The sequence below is a fragment of the Bos mutus genome, chromosome 19 (assembly GCF_027580195.1).
Source record: "Bos mutus isolate GX-2022 chromosome 19, NWIPB_WYAK_1.1, whole genome shotgun sequence".
NCBI lineage: Eukaryota > Metazoa > Chordata > Mammalia > Artiodactyla > Bovidae > Bos > Bos mutus.
This window is the reverse complement of record NC_091635.1, coordinates 28,584,807-28,597,431: the sequence shown is the minus strand read 5'-3', so window position 1 is coordinate 28,597,431 and position 12,625 is coordinate 28,584,807. Positions and strand designations below refer to the sequence as shown.

At 58.8% G+C, this 12,625-nt stretch overlaps 1 protein-coding gene across 1 annotated transcript; it reads left to right on the top strand.

The window, feature by feature from the left end:
- Positions 1-397: 397 nt before the first annotated feature.
- Positions 398-6,629, top strand: KRT17 (keratin 17). Its single transcript, XM_070388852.1, is given in 9 exon segments — positions 398-945; positions 2,006-2,088; positions 2,682-2,706; positions 2,709-2,840; positions 3,647-3,808; positions 4,428-4,553; positions 4,649-4,869; positions 4,957-4,982; positions 5,700-6,629. Coding segments are annotated over 9 exon segments (1,338 nt in total). The 5' UTR covers positions 398-477; the 3' UTR covers positions 5,795-6,629.
- The last annotated feature ends 5,996 nt before the right edge of the window (positions 6,630-12,625 follow it).

Here is a 12,625-nt window from a genome sequence, read left to right as displayed (position 1 = left end):
ATGGCTGGGAACAGCCTGGGTTCCAAACCCATTTTCCCACCAGACACAGGGTCCAAGCAGGTGTGGCTGGGGTGGCAGCTGCCTGGGAGGGCCCGTGGCAGTGACGTCCTTCTTATTCCTCTTCTCCGTATTAGGTCATGGGAAAGCGTAGCTGGAGGGCCCGCCTGAATCACAGGTGACGGGGCTGAGACCAGAGACACACACACGCAGACGCCCAGCGTGAGGGTTCAGAGAAATGATGCAAAGAGCTGACAGTGGGAGGGGAGGGGGCCCACAGCCACCTGGGAGCTGGCGGGCAGCCAGCAGTGATGAAAGCCCAGGGGAATGGAAACAGAGGAGTGAGCCTGTTGTAATCGCTACGCCCACTTGTCAGGGCCTATAAAGGAGGCTGGTTAGCCCCGGCAGTAACAGCATCTTGGGCTTCTCTCCTCTCCAGCCTTCTCTCTCCGTGTCTGCCCGCCACCTGCTGCCACCACCATGACCACCACCATCCGCCACTTCTCCTCCGGCTCCATCAAGGGCTCCTCTGGCCTGGCGGGCGGCTCATCCCGCTCCTGCCGCGTGTCTGGCAGCCTGGGTGGTGGCTCCTGCAGGCTAGGGTCTGCCGGTGGCCTAGGCAGTGGCCTTGGAGGCAGCAGCTACTCTAGCTGCTACAGCTTTGGCTCTGGCGGTGGCTATGGCAGTGGTGGCTATGTCAGCGGTGGCTATGGAGGTGGCTTTGGAGGTGGCTTTGGAGGTGTCGACGGGCTGCTGGTGGGAGGCGAGAAAGCCACCATGCAGAACCTCAATGACCGCCTGGCCTCCTACCTGGACAAGGTGCGCGCCCTGGAGGAGGCCAACACGGAGCTGGAGCTGAAGATCCGTGATTGGTACCAGAAGCAGGCCCCGGGGCCAGCTCCTGACTACAGCTCCTACTTCAAGACCATCGAGGACCTGCGGAACAAGGTAGGAGCTGTGATGGGAGGGGTCCTGGGTGGGGCACAGCCTTTCCTCCCCTACCATCTGCCCTTGATCTAGGCCTGGAGCCCAGCCTGGGGGCTGTCACAGGGTCTCGGGGAGCCAAGCACAGCTTGGCTTCAGCTTGGCCTCTGGGAGCCCACCTTGGGGCCATTGTGTGGCTTATGATTTCTTTTTCAGGACAGTAGCCTGGGCTAGGGACAAGTAGGTCTTGGGGGCTTCCTGGAGCCTGTTTCCCATCATGGAGCTTTTTACCACCTTATGTGGTTGTAGGATAAGAGGGATGGAGGCGTGAGGAGGGCTGGGTTCCTGGGGCTGCCAGATACTCAGACACGGCTTTCCTTGGAACAAGACGGGGATTTAGGGCTAAGGTGGTGTCAGGGGTCTGGTGAGCTCCTGCTGGCACCTGCTGGGAGGAGGAGGCAGGAGATAGTGGGTGGGACCTCAGGAGGCCACTTCTATGCCTTATTTGGGGATTTTTCTGGCTTCTCCATCTCTCCTGCTGTGCCCTCAAGACGGGCTCGGCAAACTTGGGGCAGGGCTGCCTGCTGGAGCCTGGGGTCAGGGCTTAGCAGGGGTCATGACTTCTGATTTGGAAGTATATTTTGGTGAGGGCGCCTTTAGTTTTCCTCTTGTGGGAAGCCTCTCAGGGGCACTGTATCCTGAATTGTAATAGGAGGGAGTTTCTCACATCCATCCTCTTTCCAGGATTAGGGAAGAGCTTCTGCCTGGGGCATCTTCCTACTCTTTTCTGGCTCTCCTGCATTCCCAGCCTGGCACTCCCAGCTGGCTGTCTGCTTTGGTTTAAGGCAGAGTCTGGCAAGGGGGTTCTGTGGGGGGAGGAGGAGAGTATCAGCTATCAGACTCCTGCTGGCCCCGCCTCTGTCACCAACTGTAGAGCAGTAAAGCAGGGAGACAGTCTGAGAAGGGAGCCTTCCTGGAGAAGGTAGCCACATCCTGGCCCCCAGATGGAGAGTCTCATCTCAGAATCCTGGTCTGGGTTGAGTTACTCCAACCCAGGGACCTGATCACTCTCCCATCTTCCCAGATCCACACGGCCACCGTGGACAATGCCAACCTCCTGCTTCAGATCGACAATGCCCGCCTGGCTGCTGATGACTTCCGCACCAAGTGAGCCCTGGTCAGGGTCTGGGGAGAAGCTGGGGGCAGCGCTCCCTACTGAGGAGCCCAGGCCTCCTCAGTTGCTGATGGCAAGGTCCAGAATCTGGGGGTTAAGGAGTTCACCTCTTAGCCCAGGATGCTGCAAAAGCAGCAAATTCTGAAGGTCACTGGGCTTAGTCAGGTGATGGAAGAGAGAGAGGGGAGGCAGGAGGCAGACAAGAGAGGAGTCAGGAAGCCGGGTGGGGTGGGGCCTTGCCCTGCGTGGTCCCAGGGCCCCAGGGCTGTGAATGGCTTTCACTCCACCCTGTCACTGGAAAAGACTCTGATGCTGGGAAAGATTTGAGGGCAGGAGAAGAAGGGGGTGACTGAGGATGAGATGGTTGGAAGGTATCATTGACTCAATGGACATGAGTTTGAGGAAACTCCGGGAGATGGTGAAGGACATGGAAGCCTGGCATGCTGCAGTCCATGGGGTGGCAAAGAGTTGGACATGACTTAGCAACTGAACAAACACCCCCTCATCATTTAAGGGAAGGGTGCTGGCCAGAACCTGCACCGGCCAGTCCAAGCATCTTGACAGAAGTCTCTGGTTCCCTTGGCAGGTTTGAGACAGAGCAGGCCCTGCGTGTGAGAGTGTGGAGGCCGACATCAACGGCCTGCGCAGGGTGCTGGACGAGCTGACCCTGGCCAGAGCCGACCTGGAGATGCAGATCGAGAACCTCAAGGAGGAGCTGGCCTACCTCCGCAAGAATCACGAGGAGGTGAGGCAGCTGGGGCAGTAGGTCAAAGAGATGCTGAGGGGGTGGCAGGGCTCCATTGCTGTGCCAAGGCTGTGCCATTGCTATGACTGGGGCGAGCACTCCTACTGTGTAGCAGATTCTGAAGGTCGCTGGGCTTAGTTAGGTGATGGAAGAGAGGGAGGGGAGGCAGGAGGCAGAGCGGAGAGGAGTTAGGACGATGGGCGGGGGTGGGGCCTTGCCCTTCGTGGTCTCAGGGCCCCAGGACTGGGATTCGCTTTCACTCCACACCCCTCATCATCTGAAGGCAGGGGGTGTCCAGGCTGGTTAGCTTAGAGTGTTGCCCTGTCTGCAGAGCCCAGTTCCCCATGCAGGGCAGCCTTCTCCATGTACCACCCTACTTTCCTGCATCTGGGGAGTCTCCCAGGGGCCCACAGAAGCCTCTTTTGCCTGTCCTGGCCTCCCTCACCAGACAGGAGATAATTGAGGAGGATTCCCAGCTCAAACCCTCCAATCTGGACCCTAGGTAGAAGTTTGGAAATTAGATAGGAGGTTTTGGGGGCTCAGGCCTAAGAATTAAGATTGTATTTTCAGAGAGCCCTCAGTCTAGTGGGGCAGCACAGAATCTATCCTGGGGGAACCCCTAGTCTGATATTGGAGGCAAAGCCCACACAGACCAGGTGAACAAAAGTCATTTGGAGGGTCAGAGGGTAGAGGGTGAGCAGAACAAAGGAGACGTTGTGGGAGGGGTCTGGAGAGCTTGCGTGGGAAGGTTGGGAATGAGAGGTCAGAGCAGGGGATGCCCACACCCACCACGCCCTCCTCCACAGGAGATGAAAGCCCTGCGAGGCCAGGTGGGCGGCGAGATCAACGTGGAGATGGACGCCGCCCCCGGCGTGGACCTGAGCCGCATCCTGAACGAGATGCGCGACCAGTATGAGAAGATGGCGGAGAAGAACCGCAAGGATGCCGAGGACTGGTTCTTTAGCAAGGTGGGGGCTGCCGCAGACCAGAGGCCTCTCCCAGGGTATGGGGTGCAGGGCCTGAGTCTCCACAGTAAGCCCAGAGCCTGGCACCTTGGGTGACTTAACCCTGGTGAGCTGCACGGACCCTGGGCGTCAGGGTTGCCTGTTGCATTCACAGACCTTCAGCTTGCCTGAAACTGGGATCTGAGGGGATCATGGGGAGGCCCCCTCAGGAATAAAGCCAGAGAGTCAAGACCCCAGGAGCTTCCATCTGTCCCTCAAGAAGTCAGGAACCAGTCCCATGGGCCTGGCTACTGTCCTGGCTGGTTCTCAAATTTCCTACTCTTGTACCTTCTTCTTGAAGGCATTAGAGATAAAACTTAACATTCTTTCAAAGTCTTCTGGGTTTGGGGAGGTGGCAGGCTGATGAGAAGGCATTGCTCCCACAGCCAGATTTGGAAGGAGGCCTGAGAGGCCTAGGTAGGTCAGGAAGGTAGCCATGGTGAGGGGAGTTGGGGGGATTGGGTGCTCCAGGTGTCTGTCTGGGTCCAGAGTGGGCCCTGGGCTGAGCATATGGAGACCATGGGGGTCGCCTTGGAGAAGGGAAGCCAGGCTCACGCTGCCCTGTCCTGTGTCCTGTCTGCAGACGGAGGAACTGAACCGCGAGGTGGCCACCAACAGCGAGCTGGTGCAGAGCGGCAAGAGCGAGATCTCGGAGCTCCGGCGCACCTTGCAGGCCCTGGAGATCGAACTGCAGTCCCAGCTCAGCATGGTAAAGGCGCTGCCGAGCCTGGTGGAGACGTGCCCAGGGCTATGGAGGGGGCCCTGCACACCCTTGCTGATCCGGCCTCTCCTGCTCCCCTGCAGAAAGCATCCCTGGAGGGTAGCCTGGCTGAGACAGAGAACCGCTACTGCATGCAGCTGTCCCAGATCCAGGGGCTGATTGGCAGTGTGGAGGAGCAGCTGGCCCAGCTGCGCTGCGAGATGGAGCAGCAGAACCAGGAGTACAAGATCCTGCTGGACGTGAAGACCCGGCTGGAGCAGGAGATCGCCACCTACCGCCGCCTGCTGGAGGGCGAGGATGCCCAGTGAGTGGGGGAGCCGGGCCAGGGCTGGGGGCCTGGAGCAAAGCTGAGTCTCAGACCCACATCTAACCTTTTTTTTTTTTTTTGCAGCCTGACCCAGTACAAGACCAAAGAACGTAAGCATTTTGGTTAACTGAGGGTGGGGCTTCACGGGGCAGGCGACCCACCTGCACCTTACTGGGGGAGTGTCCCCGGGGTGGGGCAGGAAAAGGCCCTTACCTTGGAGATCCTAGGCTGAGAAAAGAGATGTGGTCCCAGCTCTGAGACTCTCATCTGATGGGGAGATAGGCACATGGTCTCACTCTCTTTGCTCTTGGGACCTTACAGATGAGTAAAAGCAGTCTTGTGTCTGGAGTCTCTTGTCTGGTGGCAGAAAGGGACTTGATCCTTGTCCTTCAGATCCCAGTCTGATGAGGAAGATAAAGTCCCAGCCCTGGGGTCTCTAGTCTAAGGGAGGTGATGGGGACCAGGGTCTTGTCTTGGAGATCCTTGTCTGAAGGGGGCAAAATACATGTCCTGGAGACTGCAGAGAAATGGAATCAGACTCCATTTCAGACTAGCATCTGGTCTGCGCAATCTTCCTCTTGCAGAGGGTCAGAATCAAACCATTTATTTGGGAGGTGGGACCCACCCTGGGGCACCAGCAAGGAACAGGGTGGGAGGGAGGGAGTGGTAGGGTCAGAGGGAGCACGTGTGAGGGGTGTGATGTTGAGGGGCCAGCAGAGGCCTGGACACAGGTGGCCGTGGTGGGAAGAGCTGGCTCTGCTCAGGGGGCTGGGGGCTGAGCCAGGATCTCTGGGCCCCCACCCACCCCGAGTGTCTGTCTCCTGCAGCCGTGACCACCCGCCAGGTGCGCACCATTGTGGAGGAGGTGCAGGATGGCAGGGTCATCTCCAGCCGCGAGCAGGTCCACCAGACCAGCCACTGAGGACTCTCTCCCCCACCAGCCCCCTGGGGCTCCCCATTGGCTGCGCAGCCTCCAGCCTCCCCAGCCTCAGCCCCCCAGCTTCAGTCCCTTTCCTGTCCTCACTCCCTGACCAATAAAGCTTGTTGACTGAAATACAGAATGCTTCCTATTTGTGGCCAATGAGGACCCTAGTGAGGAAGGGGTAAAGGGTATGGGGGAAATGGGGGCTGGGGGAACTGTCTGCAGACACCCACTGTTGTTGACTTGGAGGACAAAGGTCATCTTAGAACAGGGGTGAAGACTAGGTCTAGGCAGAGCTTGGGGCGTTGCTTTGTGCCTCCCAAGTGCTGATGATCCCAGGGAGGGTGGTCCAGGCAGTGACCCCAGGGAGGGTGGTCCAGGCAGCGCCAGACCCAGAGTGAGGTCAGCGTGTCAGGAGGACATCTTAGGTGTCCTCTTCTTGCCCCATAAGTGGGCCCATGACCTTGGGCAGTGCCTTCCCCTCATGGAGCCTCATTTTCTCATCCCTAAATGGACAAGAAGATCTCAGGAGCCAGAGGCCCAAGGGATAACACGTCCAGCCAGTTGTTGGGGACAAGGTCGGGGGGCGGGGGCAGTTGGGGAAGAGAGGCAGGCCAGGACAGGAATCAGGATCCTCCTGAGAGACGCACCAGGACTGAAGGTGGGTGGGTGGAACCGGATGCTTCCATTGCCTCAACTCCAGGAATCTGAGACCTGCGCTTCCAGAAAAGGCAGGTGTGGGAGAGAGGGCGGGGCCTCTTCCAGGAACGTCTCCTCAAATGGTCAGCTGAGGATGGGGCGTTCAGGGGAGGTGGTACCCTGGGAGCAGCACCGCCTTCCCTGGCCCTTTGTCCCCTCCTGGTTCCAGCAGCTTGGAGGTCAGGGGAAGCTGCCTCCTGGGGAAGAGGGAGGGGCCGTCCTGCCTATTCGCTCTAACACCCTCCAGCCCAGCTCTTCTGGCTCAGCCAGCAGGGGAGGAGCCCCGGAAGTCTTCCTTTGAGTAAATCTGAAAACCACTGGGCTGGGTGGGTCTGATTTCCCGGTTTTCTTAAGAAGTCGGGGTGGGTGGAGGGATTAATGAGAGGAGGAATGCCCCCCTCCTAGTTCACAGACAGGCCTGGACTCTTTGCTGCTGCAGAGTCACACAGACCCCTCTAACACCTGCTCTCCCAGATGCCTGGAGACTGAGGGCCGGCCCAGAGGCAGGGAGCGGGCAGGAGCAGCCAGAGCCCCCAGCAGTGGGGGTTTGGGACCAGAGGGAGAGGGGGCGGGAGGAGCAGGAGGGGCAGTGGCACGGGAGCTATCTATGAAGTGGGCAGCGGGGTGTGAGGACTTGGAGCAGATCCCAGGCACTCTCTGGATCTCAGAAGTAGCAGTGAAGGAGGGGCTAGATGAGCCCCCGGCCTGCGGCCCTTCTGGTCCTGACCCCGGAGGACAGTGAGTTCCCTTCCACGGGCTGGTGTCCAGGGCACGCGTCTGCAGAAGCAACCGCAGGACTCCAGCAGGCTCGGAGTGTGGGCTGGCGTCTGTCCGTTGCCTGGGCAGCAGTCCCGGTAGGGATGGAGGGCGGGAGGGAGGAGGCGCTGAACCCACCTGGCCCCCAACCATACATCCGGCCGCAACCAGAAGAACCAGCCCTGGGCCGCGGAAGGCTCATCGAGGGGTGATCTCATTTACCTGAACAACAGTCTCAGGAAGCGCGAAGGGGCGCCCCATTGTGCGGATGGGGACACTGAGGTTCCGAGGAGCAGTGACTCAGCCCCTGTCCGCAGCCTGGTGTGTCAGGGGTGGAGCTGGCGCAGGAGGGGCGGGGCTGTGCTGGGAAGGGCGGCCAGAGCCCCACCCACTACCCAACGCCAGGCTCTTGGGCGGGGCCCCTGTCTCCCCGCAGACTCTGGAGGTCCACTCTTACTGATGGGCCAAGTGAGGAGGGGTCAGAGTGTGGGGCGGGTCAGAGTGTGGGGCTGGCCAGAGGCAGCCCCCGACTTCACCCTTCTGCGGGGGAAGAAGCCCCTGCCCATATACTGAATGGGTGAACGGGTGGTCGGGAGGCCACAGTGGGGGAGTGGCCAGATGTTCCCGGCTGCCCCAGGAGGGCAGTGGCTGCAGTGCTGGGGTTGGGGGTCCTTGGGACAGAGTGCTGGGCCCAGAGAGGAAGTGCCCAGCCCTTTCCAGGAATGCTCAGCCCAGGCCTGGGCAGGAGGGGGCAGCAGGGAGGAGTGACTGGGGGTGAGGGCCCATGGTCCTGGGCACACTGTATGATTTTGTCCAGGCACGCCAAGCTGACCTAGGCTGCTGGGGCGTGTGCAGGCAGTGGGATCGGGGGACACAGCTGCGGGCTTCTCCTGAGGGACTCACAGTCCGTCCACACCCACACTCCTGCCCACTGCTGCACGGAATGTTTCACTGAGCCCAGCTGTACCTACCCTTGGTGCCGCCTCACCCACTTTCCTATGAGGGCCACATGCACGGGATTCCCAGGATGGGGCAGGGCCGGTGGTAGCCAGTCCCTGTGTCTCTGCCCTCACACACCCACACCTGGAAGGGTGACCTGGCAGCACTTCTGCTGAGAAATGACACGGCAATCACGCGGTCCGCAGCACTGTGTTGCTCTGTGCCCGGGTCTGCACTGGGCACGCGGGAAGGAAGAGACCCAGGCCCTGGCCTGGGAGGACCCTGAGCGACCTGGAGGGAGGTGGGTGGTGAGCCGGGCACAGCGGCAGGCCTGACACCTCCCTCAACCCTTGGGAACTGCTGTCTTCTGCACCACCCAGGCTGTCGGGGGCTGAGGGGAACAGAGGGACAGAGCCAGGACAGTTCTGCCTCTTGGCAGAGCGCAGGCAGTCACCCAGCCTGATCCAGCCACAGGCTCCCCTGAGGGCCTCTTGGTTGTGCAGCCATCCTGAGGGGCTGTGAGAACTGCCCCCGGGGAAGGGGGCCGTGAAACATGGGGGGATGACCACAAAAGGCAAATCAGTTGCTCACAGACTCACCCAGATCCTGGGACCAGTCATGGGGCCAGAGCCTGCATCCAGGCTATTTGTTCCCTCCCAGAGAGCTTGCCCCCTCCCTGCAGGCCCCCTGCACCCCATCGTGGCCTGAACACTCGGTGTTAGCATTGCCTCTAGCTTCTCCAGACGTCCTGCTTTGAGAGCCTCTCTGTCTTGTTCTTTGCATCTGAGTGTCCACACAGTGTGTGGCACATAGTATGTGTTTTATAAATACCTGTGGATAAATGCAGTGATAGCCACCACTCTGTGCAAGCTTCTTTATTTATTTCATCCCTATGTGCCTGGGAAGTAGTGCTGCTATTCCCATTTCCCAGAGAAGGAAACTGAGGCTCAGAGGGCAGGAGTGACTTGCCCAGTATCTGGCCCCTGCTTGCCCAGCTCCAGCCTGCTCTTGTTTGGGCTCCTGGCTTGTTTGGGCTCCTCTCTTTCTTCATTCTGACCTGAAGCCTGTGGCTCTGGCTGCCAGCAGGGGCTGGGAGCTCTCTTCCTCTCCCCCCGTCCCCCGTGCCCGGAATCTCATCCCTCACTCCCCCAGCCGCCTCTTGCTCCCCAGCCTGGCTGGTCACTGGAATCCCCTGGGATCTTGTAAAAACGTCCTCACCATCAGGTTTATCCAGCCCAGTGCTGAAGTGGGTCAGAGCAGGGCCCGGGAATCTGTATGGGGACTCTCGTGATCAGTCAGATTTGGGAATCCCTGCAAGTTGAGTTGTGGCATTGTGTGCTAAGTTGCTTCAGTCCATTTCTGACTCTTTGTGACCCATTGGGCTGTAGCTCGCCTGGTTCCTCTGTCCATGGGATTCTCCAGGCACGGATATTGGAGTGGGTTGTCATGCCCTCCTCCTGGGGAATCTTCCCGACCCAGCGACTGAACCTGCATCTCTTATGTCTTCTGCATTGGCAGGCGGGTTCTTTATCACTAACACCACCTGCGAAGCATGGCATTGCCAATGATATTCCCTGGCCAAGTCAGGTGTGTCTTGCTACCTGGGATGAGGCTGGACCGAGGAGAGAGGAAAGAGACCTGGGTGGAGGAAGGGATGGGAGTCTGTGCTCTGCGCTGACCAGGCCTGTCAATTCTGGCTCTTGCCAACCTTGGGGCCGGTATGGCTCACTGGCACCAAGAAAATGCCAGCTGCATGCTACAGGCCCAGTGTCCCACGTTTCATGCTGTACCAGGCTGTATTCCTGACCTTAATTTTTCTCTCCAGGGTCAAATGATAAGTTCCCAGTTCAGAGACCATGACGACATCACTCTCCTCCCCTCCGCACCCCAAATGTGTGGTGGGTGCTCAGTCTGAGGTGTTGACTGAAGTGGTCTGATGGGTTGGTTGGCAGCTTCCTGAAGCTTCTCAGCCCACACAGATCCCCAATCTCCAGGGCAGGACCTGGTGTGTAATCTCACCTCCGACTCATCCAGGATGGGGGTGGGAGGTGAGGGATGCTGGGGTGGAGGGGAGGGGCAGTGATCTGGTGCGAAGGGAGGTGGAGGTCATGCAGGGCAGGTTGGGGGGCGGTGCAGAGAAGAAGAGACCACTGGGAGAGTCAGTGTGGGCCTGAGTCAGGGTGCCGAACCTGGGTCTAGTCTCTGCTTCTCTGCTCTTTCTGGTTGGCGCTTGGTGGTCTTTGGTGACCTCGAATGCTGTTTCCAGTTCTGAAGGTGATGAGTCTGATTGGACCTGAACTCCAGGCCCATGCTGATGCCTGCGATGGTGGGATATCTGTCCAAGATTCCAAAGTCCCTTTTGCCCATTTTGGGGGTTGGGGGAAAGGAACAGTAAGTTCCCTCTCCCAGGCCTGGCCCTGAAGACGTGTGCTGGGTACCAGCTCTGCTCATCTCTCTGGGCCCTGTGCCTACAGGTGAGGGGAGTGATGTGGCAGAAGCAAAGCCCTGATTATGCTGAGACAGACTTTCCTGCCCCAAGGTTCATGGTGGTATCGCCCAGCAGGGCTCAGGCTGAGACAAGCCCTCTTTGCCTCTTCTCACCTCCACAGAGGCACTTCAGAGCAAGGACAGTGGCCACCCCCCAGGGCACCCCAGGGAGGCCTCTGTGTTGGAGTCCAGACTCCCAGTCTTGCCTTTAGCCCCCGGGCCAAGGTCATGCCCACCGGGCAGAGCTCATTCAAGGCACCTTGGGAAGGCAGATGATAGTGGACACACCTGGTCCCCACTCGCAGGGCATTTGTGGGAATGTGGAGACATTCCAAACACCAGGGTCTCATCCTGGCTCTGCAGCTCAGTGACTTTGGGCAAATCACCATTTATCTGGCTCTCCCCCTCTCCTCCTCACTTCACAGAGTTGACTCAAGACAATGGTGTTTATTGGAGGGGTATAGAGAGAGTGGTTTAGAATGGTGGAAAGGGTTTGGGCTGGGCGAGCAGACAGACAGGGTTTTGAGCTTTAGCTCCCCACTGACGGGGTCTTGAGAAGTCCACTTCCCCTTCCAGGTCCATCATCTGTGAACTGGTGGCAGGAATAGGGCTCCTCACAGGACTGTGTGGCATACGATACATACGATACCTCCATATGATACCGAGCCCTGGTCAATGTGGCAGGTGACCAGAGACCCACCTTCCCTGTCTCCTTTGACTGAGCGAATGGAATTGCCAAGTTAAACCTAGAATCTGGGCAGTCTGGAGAAAACTGTTGGAATCTGAGCCTTGGATGTAGTGTCGGGGCTTGGAAGCCTGTGGTGGGGGATTGGGGTCACAGGTGGGACCAGCAGCAGAGTGGGAACTCCTTCCCACTGCAGTTTTTGGTGGGTACCCACGATTAGGTGAAGCAAGGCATTGGTGGAGGGTGCTGCTCAAAGGGTGGGAGTGCAAGGGGGCAGAGGGGAGGGCCAGGGGGAGGGAGGGAGGTGCCGGAGCACAGAGGTAGGTGAGAAGGGGCAGGTGAGGGGTAGCTGGGCTTGAAAGGAAGGAAGGGGAGACTGGAGGGGGGCAAGGGTGGCCACTAGGGAGGGGCCAGCGGGGTCTTTCATGCATGTTCCTTTGTGGCTAGTGGTATGTCCTCTCCTTTCACAGATGAGCAAACTGAGGCCCAGAGGCTCATAGACCAAAGGATTGCCTATGCCATGTAGCTTGTCAGGGCAGGGATTCAAGCTGCCATGTACTGGTTTCATGGTACATACCACTTCCAGGAGGTCCTGGGGACTCAAAAGCAACCCCCGAAACTGAAGTTGAATCCAGTAAGGGAAAGAGTCATAGAATTTTCAGAACTAGAACTGAGATTGCCCAGTCCAGCCTTATCACTTTACTGAGGCTCATAGAAGGAAGAAGCTCACACAGCGAGCACAGCAGAGCAGGGCCATGAACCCAGCTCTCCTGTCCACAGCCAGGATCCCACAGCTGTCTCCTGAGACAGCCCCTGGACAGCATCACTGAGGCCGTTCATCCAAGGCTGTCACCACGGGGCAGGGAGTCCTTCCATGGCCTGACTCACTACCCGGGGATGCAGTCACCCCAGAGTCGCCTGTGCCAGGGCACTGCTGGCCCCTCAGGCTCTAAGGACGGGAGCCAGATCCTTGTCGCCTAGCCTGAGTCACCACCAACTCGAGTTGGTGTGTTTTCTCTTGGCTCCACACCTACCCCAAAAAAAAAAAAAAAAAACAAAAGCTGGGTGGGAGCTCAGCGCAGAACAGAGTGAAGTGCATCGACCCTGGGCTGAATAATCCAGAGAGGGCGTTGGATGGGACCCGGCGTGATGAAATCCGGAGGGGAGCCCCGCCTTCCTCACATGCATGTAAATGTTCCTGTGTTCGAGGCCGCCTCAGCATCCTCTTGGCCTCCCTGAGCACCTTGCTCTTCTCGCTTCTCACC